This window comes from Anguilla rostrata, chromosome 4 (assembly GCF_018555375.3).
Source record: "Anguilla rostrata isolate EN2019 chromosome 4, ASM1855537v3, whole genome shotgun sequence".
NCBI classification, from domain to species: domain Eukaryota; kingdom Metazoa; phylum Chordata; class Actinopteri; order Anguilliformes; family Anguillidae; genus Anguilla; species Anguilla rostrata.
The window spans coordinates 8,150,824-8,163,905 of record NC_057936.1 but is presented as its reverse complement, the minus strand read 5'-3'; the positions used below and the strand labels follow the sequence as shown (position 1 = coordinate 8,163,905).

The window sequence follows — 13,082 nt, the reverse complement described above, 5'->3', positions numbered from 1 at the left end:
GCGTCTCATAACTCAGCGGCCGGGGCGGGGAGCAGATTCACTCACCCGGGTGTGTGTCTGAGCAGACGGCCGCAGGCCCCGGCCCCGCCCCGCTGGTTTAATTATTTCTTTTTGGCCTCCAGAAATGTGTAATAAGACAGGAGTGAGGGGGGAAAAAAAGCACTAATGCAGTCACGTTAACCGAATACAAAAATAAAAAATTTGTGTTTTTATTTTTTTTTATTTTTTATTTTTTTCCCCCTCCAGTCGTTATATAAATAGCAGCGGGCGCTGTGCTGACACCTGGAATTTATGCCCCCGGCATGTGAGAAAGATTACGCTGAAGATTATGAGGGTGTCACATGATTCGAGAACAAGCGGACTTAACCCCCGAGTGGGTCGTTTAGCTAATAGCGGTGCCGCCCTTTTTTTTTCTTTTTTCTTTTTTTTTGAGTTTGTGGACTGTGACACGTGCTTTCTGTTATTGCTTTTCATCACGTTTCCCTTTCTCTCCTAAACTGGGGATATCAGTTACGAGAGGGAGGCAGAGAGAGAGAGAGAGAGAGAGGGAGGGAGAGAGAAGGTAGAGAAGGGAGAGAGAGAGAAGGAAAGAGAGATAGGAATGGAAGAAAATAGGAGAGAGGACAGTACGGAAAGAGAGCAGAGAGGTATTGAGAAGAGAGAAAGAGAGGAGAGTAGAGAGACAGCAGAGAGAAAGAAAGGGAAAAGAGGAGAGAAAGAAGAGAGGAGTGAGAGTGCTTGTTTGCTTTGCTTCATGTACCTTAGCAGAAATGTGCTCCACACACACAGCCTCAGAGTGTACTACACTCAGTGCAGCTCTCCTGTTAGTACAGCTCTGGAGACGCTGGTACTGAGTGCAGCTGTCCTGTTAGTACAGCTCTGGTGATGCTGGTACTGAGTGCAGCTCTCCTGTTAGTACAGCTCTGGAGATGCTGGTACTGAGTGCAGCTGTCCTGTTAGTACAGCTCTGGAGACGCTGGTACTGAGTGCAGCTGTCCTGTTAGTACAGCTCTGGTGATGCTGGTACTGCGTGCTGCTGGTACTGAGTGCAGCTGTCCTGTTAGTACAGCTCTGGTGATGCTGGTACTGAGTGCAGCTGTCCTGTTAGTACAGCTCTGGTGATGCTGGTACTGAGTGCAGCTGTCCTGTTAGTACAGCTCTGGTGATGCTGGTACTGAGTGCAGCTGTCCTGTTAGTACAGCTCTGGAGACGCTGGTACTGAGTGCAGCTCTCCTGTTAGTACAGCTCTGGTGATGCTGGTACTGAGTGCAGCTGTCCTGTTAGTACAGCTCTGGTGATGCTGGTACTGAGTGCAGCTCTCCTGTTAGTACAGCTCTGGTGGCACTGGTACTGAGTGCAGCTGGTACTGAGTGCAGCTGTCCTGTTAGTACAGCTCTGGAGATGCTGGTGCTGCAGACACTGAGGCGTGTTGTGGCCCCAGGCTAAAGGTTTGTGTGATGAGAAATACATGCAGCCCTTCTTTTCTCTCTCTCTCTCAAATTTATACCAGCAGGCGACGGCTAGTGTGCGGCATGTTGGATAACATGCTCTCAATTAAATGTAAATTCTCTCCGTGTCTTTCTCTCTCTTTGCCTCTCCCTCTCACTTGATTTCTTTCTCTCTCTCTCTCTCTCTCTCTCTCTCGCTCTTTCTCTCTGCCTCTCTAACTTGCTCTCTGTCTCTCTCCCTCTCTTCTTACCTTTTCTTTCGCTCTCTCTTTCTCTTTCTTTCTCTATCTCTGCCTGTCTCTCTCACTTGCTCACTCTATCTTGGTCTCTCTCTACCACTTACCCTTTCTCTCTTTCTCTCCCTGCCTCTCACACCACCGACCCCCCAAGATGCAGACTCCGCTCGTCTGCAGTATAATAAAACAGTTCTCGTGACACACTATACCGCAGCGGTCCACACACATGCAGGCAGGTGCCGTCCATGCGCATAAACTGGGCCCAATCCCCACCAGCACCCCAAAACCTCCCCCCCCCCCTCCCCACCCCCCCCATGCATTCGGCTGTGGTTCAAGCGCAACCTCAGCCCATCTGCTGTAATCACTGCTCACAAAAATGCCATCAGTGCCTCTTTCTTTTTAACGGGGCAAGGAGGCCAGCGTCAGCTAGCAACGCACTCTGCTGCCGCACCTAGAAAATCTCGTTGTTTCGTGTTTCGAGAAAGCGTGCAATTTTGGGACGCTCCCTACAAATGAGCACAGATTTGAGATTGAGCATCTGAGCGTTTTATTTATTTATTTGTTTATTTATTTTCAGGTCAACTGCCATGAGATTCATTCTGTATCTGTGGTTATGTTAAGATACAAAATGATTGATGTGTATTATGACAGAAGAGACATATTAATAGCTTAATGACTAATTTTTGCCTTTCGCTTAATGACTAATTTTTAAAATGTGAGCTAGAACTCCAGAAGTCCACTTTAACTTCAATTTCAATTTAACTGAGCCTGTGGTTTTGATAATGAGTTGCGTGAAAATCTTCTCTTTAAAAGTGCCCTATTATCTGTCGTAAATGTGTGCGTTTGCATGTGTGTACGTGCGTGCAAGCGTGTGTGTGTGTGTGCGCGTGTGTATGTGTGTGTGTGTGTGTGTGTGTGTGTGTGTGTGTGTGTGCGTGTGTATGCGTGTGTGTGTGTGTGCGTGTGTGTGTGAGTCTGAGGCAGAGGAATGTTCTGGAACACAGGCAGCTCCCCTGGTGGCGATCGCCCCCGGCCGAACAGAGCCCTCTGCAGTCTGCCCCCCACGGAGAGACAAGCCAGCGATCAAAGGGGAAGAGAGAGAGCGAGAGCGAGAGAAGGAGAGAATGAATGAGGGAATGGGGGGGGATGGAGTATAACGAGCAGACTCGCTGAACTATAAGCACAGGCAACACATTACAAACCGGGGGCCTGTTCACCCACACACACAAACACGACACACAGGTACCCACATACAAGTACACACAAACACGACACACAGGTACCCACATACAAGTACACACAAACACACACACGTACACACACACAAACACAACACACAGGTACCCACATACAAGTACACACAAACACACACGCGTACACATTCAAGAGGAGACAGAGAGGCATACAGAGGCATCTTTTCCATTTTTTTCCCAACATTGTAATTTCAGGTGTGAGTGCGTGTGTGTGTGTGATTGCGTGTGTGTGTGTGCGCGTGTGTGTCCTTCTGACACGGCGCGTGGAAATCGATACTTTTTACTGCCAAACAGGCGGCCAATTTGTGAGCACAGGCAGAGCAGATCCATACCCTGTCAGAGTTTGTTTTTAATGAAGAGAATCTTAAATAAGAGACGCAGCGAGAGGGCTGTTTCATTATCACGCCCGTCCAGTGCTCTGGAGAGAGGGGAGAGAGAGAGATGGAGAGAGAGAGGAGGAACGAGGAGGATAGAGAGAGAGTGAGGAGGAGAAAGAGAGGAGGAGAGAGATGGAGAGAGGAAAGAGAGAGGCGGAGAGAGGGGAGAGAGAGGAGGAGAGATAGAGAGAGAGGAGGAGAGAGAGAGAGTGAGGAGGAGAGAGGAAAGAGAAAGGTGGAGAGAGAGAGGAGGAGAGAGGGGGATAGAGAGAGATGAGAGAGAGATGGAGAGGGGAGATGAGAAATGGAGAGAGGGGTTGAGAGATGGAGAGAGGAGAGAGATGGAGAGAGAAGGAGAGAGAGGAGACGAGATGGAGAGGGGAGACAAGAGATGGAGAGAGGGGTTGAGAGATGGAGAGATAGAGAGATGAGAGAGAGGAGGAGAGAGGAAAGAGGAGAGAGACGAGAGAAAGGTTGAGAGATGGCGTGATCGGGGTGGGACACCCCTCCCAGGAGGGAGAGGCGGAGATTGAAGCCCAGCCAGAGAGGACAGGGAAATGGGTGGGGGGGGGGGGGTGGGTGTGAGAAGAGAGGAGAGAAAAGCAGGAGGGGAACGGGAGCGGGAGATTAATTTGGCGAGCGGAACATGAAAGGCTGCGGCGGTCGTCGGCAGGCGAATATCTCGCGCGCGCGTTCGTTCTTCGCCCCCCCCACCCCAGGGTGGGGGGGGGGGGTTGTCTATCCCTGCATGCACTGCGTGAGAGGCAGGAATGCACCCCTGGACGGGTTGCCAATCCATCACAGGTCCCGCACACCGCTCTCTCACACATTCATGCCCACGGGCGGTTTAGACTCTCCAGTCAGCCTGACCTGCACGTCTATGGACCGCAGGAGGAAGCCGCCAGAACCTCTCAGTTGGGTAGGAATAAAAAAAATATATATTGGCCTGTGTTAGATTTTTTTTTTTAAAGAATGTTTCTATCTATGTGAGATTCTTGTTTCTGATATTTTCAAATCCACCAAGCTGTGAACCCATTCATTACCCTCCCATTTTGTCCTGAGCCCTAGCCGCGGTAAATAAACAAAAATAAAAAAAATCACAGCAGCGGGCGATCCGGCACCAGTGTTTACGCAGCGGTGTTGCACGCCAGAATGAAACAGCGGGGAACGGGAAACGGCCGAAAGGAGAAACATCAGAAGCATATTTCGTGTTACGGTCAGCGAGAGTTTTTTTTTCCAACCCTTCAAGGCTTAAGATCATAAGCAGCCGTGTGATTGGAGCGTTCTTAGCTGAACATTCTAATGCTGATGTAACAATCACTGCTGATCGATGAAAGCAGAGTTCTAGAACACTCAGACTCAGAATATTGAAAAAAAAAACATTCCAAAAAATATATATATATATTCGTCAAAGGGTTGAAATAGACGTGAGTGGGGGACAGAATGTGCATACAGTGGGATTCGTTGTTTTGTTTGGATGGAGATGGCAGTACTTTGTTTATTTTCCTGGCGTGGGCTCCAGTGTCACCAAATTCAGTGAAAATAAACGAAAATAAATTTCATTGGACGGCTGTGCGACCATGGCGATCAGGAATGTGAGCTGTTCTGTTGGTCGACTGTAACCCCCCAGTGATTATACACAGTAAAAAGTCTGCTGTACATTTTAAAATGGAATTCTGGCTGAATGTCTCTTCAAATGGAGTTAAGAATCCTGCTTGAGTCTGAGCAAAGATTCTAATTTAGTCATATGCACCGATTGGCCTTCCTGGCGGTAGGCTACCGTTCATTCACCCGATCTCAGCTCAACGGGTGTGCAGCCATCCTGGTTTTTGCGTTCCTATGGTAACGGTGTCACTCGTCTTCCCGGATATGAAAGAGCAGAACTTATTTTTATTTTTATTTTTATTTCAACTTTATTTCACCAGGCAAGTCATTAAGAATGACGATGAGGATCTTTGGGAGGTGCTGTGCCTTAAGGCAGTCTGGGGAGAAGCAGAGAGGAACTGAGAAAAGAGGGAGAGGAAGTGGAGTCCGTAGGGAGGTGCGGCTCATCCTAGGGGGTCTTCCGATGGCGTCCCCCAGACCTGGGTCAAATACGTATTTGTTTTGGATTCAAATACTTTGCTACGCTTCACTGATCTTGTCTGGTGTATTGGAACCAATTAATTACTCTCAAAAAAGTGCGAACCCCGACTTCTGGTCATATTGGCAGGCTCAATTACACCAGGCAAGATCAATAGAGCACAGAAAAGTATTTGAATCCAAAACAAATACATATTTGACCCAGGTCTGGCGTCTCCTCAGCGTGGGGGTGCCCCGTTTCCAAACCTACGCTAATCGAACATGGGCAGTTATGCTAGGCATGGTAGGCACCGCCCACCTTGTGAAACTCAGTGACACTGTGCACGACTGTTCATGAGCCTTTATTGTAGCCATGCATTTTTCAGCCTAGCATGAATGTTTTACATGTGACGTGCGGATGCACAGTTTGGAAGGCACAGAGTACGACGCACCTTTAAAACCTTTAAGATATGAGAACTACAAATATGTGATCGGAATGTTCTGAACTGAACATTCTAATGCTGATGTCACAATCACTACTGGTGACTGAAAGCGATGGAGTTCTAGAACATCGACTCGGAATTTTTGGACAAAAAAAAAAAAGCATTCCAAAAAACCTGCTCTTCAAAGGGTTGAGGCCTGGGGAGTTCTGTGAGTCCCCCCCCCCCCCCCATCAGCCTTTTCCACTGGATTCTGTTCTACCAGTACACACGTGTGAAATGTCCTCTGTGCACTGAGATCAGTGATGGCGAAGATGCCCTGTGCCCCGTGCCATTTTATAACGGAGTGCTGGAATGGATTTGACACTGGGAGTGTTGCTTTTGGAGCGAGCCGACTCTTGGCAGGTTGGCAGGCTTTGTCAGGCTGCATCGTCGACCCTTCAGTACAGACGTTTACATTACATTACATTACATTATAGGTATTTAGCTGACGCTCTTATCCAGAGCGACTTACAACAGAGTAACCAAACTCAGGATCAAGTCCGCTTAAGTCCATTGAACAACATGTAGATAAAAAGCCTTTACTATGATGCATACAATAAGGAGAAACAAGCTAGTCTGAACAAAAATTTTTTTTTTTTTTTTTTTTTTTTTTTTTTTTTTTTTTTTTAGTTATGGGAGGGGGTTTAGGGAAGAGGAGAGAGGTACACAGAGAAGAGGTGCGTCTTGAGTTTCCGTTTGAAGGTGCTCAGACACTCTGCTGTTCTGACCTCCACTGGAAGATCGTTCCACCATCGTGGGGCCAGAACTGCAAAGAGTCGAGACCTTGTTGCTGCTCGTGTAGGGGGAGGAATCAGCCGCCCTGTAGTAGCCGATCGGAGCGATCTGGCCGGCTTGTAGGGTCTGATCATCTTCTGCAGATAACCAGGAGCTGACCCCTTGACTGCTTGGAAAGCAAGCACCAGTGTCTTAAACCGGATGCGAGCTTGCACTGGTAGCCAGTGGAGGGAGATGAGGAGGGGAGTGACGTGGGAGTCACGAGGGAGGTTGTAAACCAGACGTGCTGCTGCATTCTGGATGAGCTGAAGGGGTCTGGGCTGATGCTGGGAGGCCAGCCAGGAGGGAGTTGCAGTAGTCCAGACGTGACCGTATCATGGCCTGGACCAGGAGCTGTGTGGAATAATTGGTGAGGAGTGGTCTTATTCTGCGGATATTGTACAGGATGAACCTGCACGACGGGTGGTTGCCGCGATATTCTCAGAGAGTGACAGCCTGTTGTCGAGCACAACTCCAAGATTTCGGGCACTCTGTGAAGGGTGTAGGGGAGTGTCTCCTAAAGAAATGGGGAGATGAGAAGTGGGAGAGGTAAGAGAAGGAATATGGAGAAGTTCCGTTTTGTTTGTGTTGAGCTTGAGCTGGTGTTTGGTCATCCAGCTCTGGATGTCACTCAGGCAGGCGGATATGCGATCGGAGACCTGAGTGTCTGTGGGAGAGAAAGAGTAGAAAAGTTGAATATCATCTGCATAGAGATGATATGACATGCCATGGGCGGCAATAACAGGGCCAAGGGACCTAGTATACAGAGAAAAGAGGAGGGGACCAAGGACAGAGCCCTGAGGGACCCCAGTTGTGAGGGGACGAGGAGCTGATAGTGCACCGGCCCAGGCAACCTGGAAGGAGCGGCCGGAGAGATAGGACGCAATCCAGTTGAGGGCTGGTCCGCAAATTCCCAATTTTGTCAGGGAAGACAGAAGTGTAGGATGGTCAACGGTGTCGAAGGCAGCTGAGAGGTCAAGAAGAATTAGGACAGATGAACGGGATGCTGCGTGTGCTGCGTGGAGAGACTCAGTGACGGAGAGCAGGGCAGTCTCCGTCGAGTGACCGGGTCTGAAACCAGACTGCTGAGGGTCTTGGAGGTTATGTTTAGAAAGAAAAGAGGAAAGTTGGTTAGACGCAGCACGTCGAGAGTTTTAGATAGGAATGGAAGAAGGGATACCGGTCTGTAGTTTTGGGTGAGGCAGGGGTCCAGTGTTGGTTTCTTCAGAATGGGGGTGATGTGGGCTCTTTGAAAGATGACGGGAAGGTGCCAGAAGTCAGGGAGGAGTTAATCAGGTGGGCGATGAAGGGGATGATCTCTGGTGAGATCAGCTGGAGGAGGGTAGAGGGGAGGGGATCAAGGGCACAGGTGGTGGGACGGTGGGAGAGCAAGAGTTGGGAGACATCAGGGAGAGAGAGTGGGGAGAAGGTGGAGAATGTGGGGAGGGTCATAGGAGGGGATGGGGGGAGGGAGGGTGGGGAGTCGGGAGGGTCAAGGGAGCTGCGGATGAGTGTGACCTTTGCTTCGAAGAAGGCTGCGAATTCTTCAGCAGTAAGGGAGGTCTGAGTTGGAGGTGAGGGTTTACTGAGGAGAGAGGAGAAAATTGAAAACAGTTGCCTGGGGTTAGCAATAGATTTGTGTATTTTAGAGTGGTAGTATATGTTGCCTTGGCAGTGGCAACTGCTGAGGAGAAGGAGTTCAGTAGGGACTGGTAGGCAGAGAGGTCCGTTGGCATTCTAGACTTCTTCCAGTTCCGCTCTGCTGCACGCAGGGCAGTCCTGGAAGATCGCAGAACGTCAGTCAGCCACGGGCATGGAGGAGATGGGCGTGTGGGCCTGGAGACAAGAGGACAGAGGGTATTAATGGCAGTGGAGAGTGATGATAGCAGGGTGTCAGAGGCCGAGTCAGAGGGAAGGGCAGAGAAGACATCAAGAGGGGGGAGGGAGGCAGTGACACAAGGGGCAAGAGAGGAGGGAGAAAGGGCGCACAGGTTACGGCGGACAGAGACGGTAGGGCTGGGTGGAGAGAAGGGGTGTGGGTGGGAGGGAAGGGGGAGTGAGAAGGAAACAAAATGATGATCAGAGGTATGGAGAGGGGTGACGTTTAGGCCAGTGCAGGTGGTGTTCCTCAAAAATACGAGGTCGAGGAGGTTGCCAGCCTTGTGGGTTGGGGGAGAATGCTGGAGGGAGAGGTCGAAGGAGTGGAGTAGTGGAAGGAAGGCTGCAGACTGGGAGGCTTCAAGGTGAATATTGAAGTCTCCGAGGAGGATGAGGGGGGCACCATTCTCAGGGAAGGAGCTGAGCAGGATGTCAAGCTCATCCAGAAAATTTCCCAGGGGACCTGGGGGGCGGTAGATGACAGAAATAAACAGGTTAGATGGGTGAGTCACGTTTAAAACCGGTATCGTTGCCGTGGGAATAATCCGCGTGCCGTGACTCCGGTCCGGGTGAAGAATGCCTTCTTTCACACGGCCCGGGACTGCCAATTAAGCTCCCGTCAGTGGGGTCCACCTCCACGCCGTTGTCTCCATTCATCCCAATTAAAGCTAATTTGTCAGACCGTAAAAATTTACTTTTTTTTTTTTTTTTTTTTTTGGGGGGCCCATGCATCACAGGAATTTCGATTTCCCCTCTGCAGGTGAGAGAGAGGGGTCCCCGGAAAATTGTTGCTTAACGACGCTCATCCGTTTCCTCTGGATCTCGATCCATCCTTCTTTCCTTCCTCCTCCTCCTGCAGCTGCTCTGCCTTTTCCTTGCCATCGTAGTAATTTGAGAAAACGTTTACTGTGTTTGTTTTGGCGTCGCTGAAATATTTCCCAGTTGGACCTTCTGGCTCAGCGTAAGCGCTTTGTTTCTACAGGCATCCCTCCCTCGAGCTTCCCTCTACAAAGACATTCTTTTTTCCTCCTGACATTTTCTTAATTGATCCGTCGCACAATTTCTTTCTTTTTTTTGCGGTTGTCTCCCGTTTCTCTTGTATTTTTTTACGTAATTCATTTGGGTTTCGCTTCAGAGCAGCTGTGTGGCGATGCCTTTGTTTTTATTTTTTTTTGGAGGGAGGGGAAAAAAAAAAAATGCAATGTTGAGGCGTGGATTGGAGCAGCGCCACGCTTCTACCCCTCTGCCTCCGTGGGACGGAGCTCGGAAAAGGGGGGTGTTCCGTGCGGTCCAGTTAACCGACCGAAAGCAGCCCTGCGCTCCGGAATTCCAGAGACGTCCTCAATCAGGAAGACAGTTATTGCGAGCCATTAAAAATTAGGAGGCAATCGGCGGTCCACTTTGGGTAATGAGCACAAATTGACCCTTACACCCGAAAGCCAGTCCTCCTTTTCGGTGCCTCCCGGGAGCAAATTAGCCCCCTTCTTTCTCCCTTTAATTGGAGCCAAAATGGGGCCCGGAGACTGCTTAGCAAAGCCCAGCGAGTACGGGGGGGCTGTGTGCGGTGCACCAGGTGTGCGGGGGGGGGGGAACGCCATTTAATTTAGTTGAAGTGTGTTTTTTTGCATTCCGGTGATGCGGGTCCTTTCAGGTTAATAATCCTGCAAGCGACGGTGCCACCTGAGACACTCCCGTTGCTGGTTCATACCTCGGGTTCATTTGTTTGTTTGCGTTTCGTGCCGGGACACATTTTAATGTATTTTTGAGAACCCTTGCAGATGTGGTGACCTCATTCTCTCTCTCTTTTTCTCCCTCTCCCTCTTCCTCTCTCTCTTTTTCTCCCTCACTCTCCCTCTCTCTCTCTCTCTCTCTCTCTCCCTCTCCCCTCTCTCTCTCTCTCTCTTTTTCTCCCTCACTCTCCCTCTCTCTCTCCCTCCCTCCGTCCCTCCCTCACTCTCCCTCTCTCTCTCTCTCCCTCCGTCCCTCCGTCACTCTCCCTCTCTCTCTCTCTCTCTCTCCCCCCTCTTTCTCCCTCACTCTCCTCTCTCTCTCTCCTCCCTCCCTCTCTCTCCTTCTCTCTCTCTTCTCTCCTCCTCCTCTCCCCTCTCCTCTCTCTCTCTCTCCCCCCCTCCCTCTCTCCCCCAGGTCTGCTGCAGGAGACCTTTATTGAGGAGCCGGACGGCCTGGTGTCGGTGAACCTGCTGGTGCTGTCCGCAGTTTCGGCCTTCGCCACCGGGGCGGCGCTGTCGGGCCTGGTGGTGTGCTGGATCATGGGCCACAAGCACCGGCACCGCTCCCGCAGCGGGACGGCCGTCCCCGGCGGGCGCCGCAAGGGGGACAAGGAGCAGAGCATGCTGGGACAGGGCGGGGGCGGGTCGGTGATGAGCGTGAGCCGGTCCGGGGGGGGCAGCGAGGGGCGGCGTTCGCAGACGGAGACGCTGTTCGTCATGCCCAACGGCTGGGCCCGCGGGGAGCTGGACCTGCTGCCCACCCCCGAGCAGACCCCCCTGCAGCAGAAGCGGCCCCCCCCGGGGCTGCGCCTGACCGACTCCGGCTGGGACCAGAGCCAGACCTTCCTCAACACGGCCGGGGCGCCCTGCCCCCAGAACCCCCACCCCTCCTCCGTCATCTACCTGAGCTCCAAGCTCCTGCAGGGCGGGGGCGGGGGCGGGGGAGGAGGAGGGGGGGGGCGGAGGGAGGAGCCGGGCGACCCCACCCAAACCGCCGAGCGGCAGCACTACCTCTCCCTGGCCGGCCACCACCACCGGGGGGAGGGGCAGGGAGGCGGGCGGGCGGGCGGGGCCCTGCGGAACTCTGCGGGGGAGTACGCGTACCCCGCCACGCCCCAGGAGTCCCCCGACCGCAGGCGGGCCGTCTCGGCCCCCAACACCCAGCTGGACTTCGGGGAGCCCCTCCACTGGGGCCCTGAGGCCTTCAACTTCAACAGCAACAACGCGGCCCCGCCCCCCCCCGCGGCCCTCTGCCACTGCCCCGCCCAGCGGCCCCACTCGGGCCTGGCCCGGCCCGGCCTCCACGGCGCCCCCCGGGGGCTGGGCGACATGGCCGACTACAGCCGTCTGCTCGTCAAGGGCGCGGCCGAGCGGACAACCACCAGCCAATGAGGGAGCAGGAAAACAAAAAAAAAGAGAAAAAAACAGGGGCTCCTCCTCTTTTTGAAGTCATAAAGCCCCAACCCCTTCCTCCCATGACCCCGCCCCCCTCACACACACACACACACACACTTGTGTCTCCCTGACAACTGGAACTTCCCCGAGACTCCGCCTCCCCCTCCCCGTTTGTCCTCTCTCGCTGTCGTTCGGTGTTCTCGCGTCACCACGGCAACTGTGACTGTAACTAAGAGACCTGTGTGTGATGGAGGGGAGAGCAGGGAAGGGTGGAGAAAAAAAATACGCTAGAAAATATATTTTATTACAAAAGTACAAAAATTACAATATACCTCCCGGAATAAATGTATCGTTAAAGTTCAATCGAAAAACGGTGGGGTCGTGAGGACAGGTTGCCGGTGGCGCAGAGGGTGCACAGAGCCCGTGAAGTACGTACATGCCAACGCACATCCAGCGCACGTGCATTTGAGGCACTGCCCCGACCACGCAGAGGGGAGCCCGTGGACCAGGGGGTGCCCGTGTGACCTTGTCTCTAGTTTGGGGAGTTGCGTTGCTTCGTACCATGTGCTGCTGGTGTTGGGTGGGCGGGGGTGGGGGGTGGAGTGTTTTGGGGGTGAGCCTGGAGGAGGGCGACGCAAAAAGACCTCCCCACTGGCGCCGGGCCTGGCGGACCGCACCGCGGACGCGAAACGTCGTCCTGCTTAGCTCTCACGCCATTGGCTGGAGGACGCGTCACTCGCACACGCTCTCCCGGATTTACCAGCAGGCCCCGCCTCCTCCTGTCTCAGCATATAAGGAGCAGCGGAGAACTCGACTGACGAGCGGCTGACTGGCTGCGGGAAGAACGGGGACGACGAAAATGCGCCCAGACTTCCTGTCTTTATGTGAACATGGAGCTACAGTGCACTCATGTATACACACACACACACACACACACACACACACACACGGACGCACACAATTACACACGCTGGAGATAACATGCTTTAAGGAAACTGCTTGTGTAAATGGAAGCAACATTTTTAAAATGTGCTTGAAGGCAATCCTGGAAACATAAGACACACACACACACGCGCGCGCGCGCACACGCACACACACAGCGTGGCGTCTCCTGTGGGCTTTTATAGAGTCTGTGAGTCACAGCGGGCGTGTGGGGGCGATAGCAGCACGGGGTCAGCCGTGCCCTGCGGTCTTCTCCACGGTTACCCATCCGTCATCACCCCCCCCCCCAGAAATGACAGGACAGGAGAGGAGGGGGGGGGGGGTGCTGGAGGGCCCCAGCGGGACGGGCGAGGCCCAGAACCGAGGTGTGACGGGAACACCTCGCTTTGCGTTTCTGCGTTTTGTGACCGATTGTATTTTGGGAAGGAGACCGAGGATTACCCCCCCACTCGCCGACTTCACCCCTCACCACCCCGGGCCATGTGGGGCTATTTCGGCGGTGGAGG

The 13,082-nt window shown here is 52.7% G+C and overlaps 1 protein-coding gene across 5 annotated transcripts in view; it reads left to right on the top strand.

Moving 5' to 3' along the window:
• Positions 1-12,592, top strand: part of sema6bb (sema domain, transmembrane domain (TM), and cytoplasmic domain, (semaphorin) 6Bb) — a 103,058-nt gene extending 90,466 nt beyond the window's left edge. For all 5 annotated transcript variants that reach the window (XM_064330386.1, XM_064330388.1, XM_064330385.1 and 2 more), the window contains exon 17: positions 10,655-12,592. In XM_064330386.1, the coding sequence (XP_064186456.1) occupies positions 10,655-11,631 (977 nt within the window). In that variant the 3' untranslated portion in view covers positions 11,632-12,592. The remainder of the gene's footprint in view (positions 1-10,654) is intronic.
• The last annotated feature ends 490 nt before the right edge of the window (positions 12,593-13,082 follow it).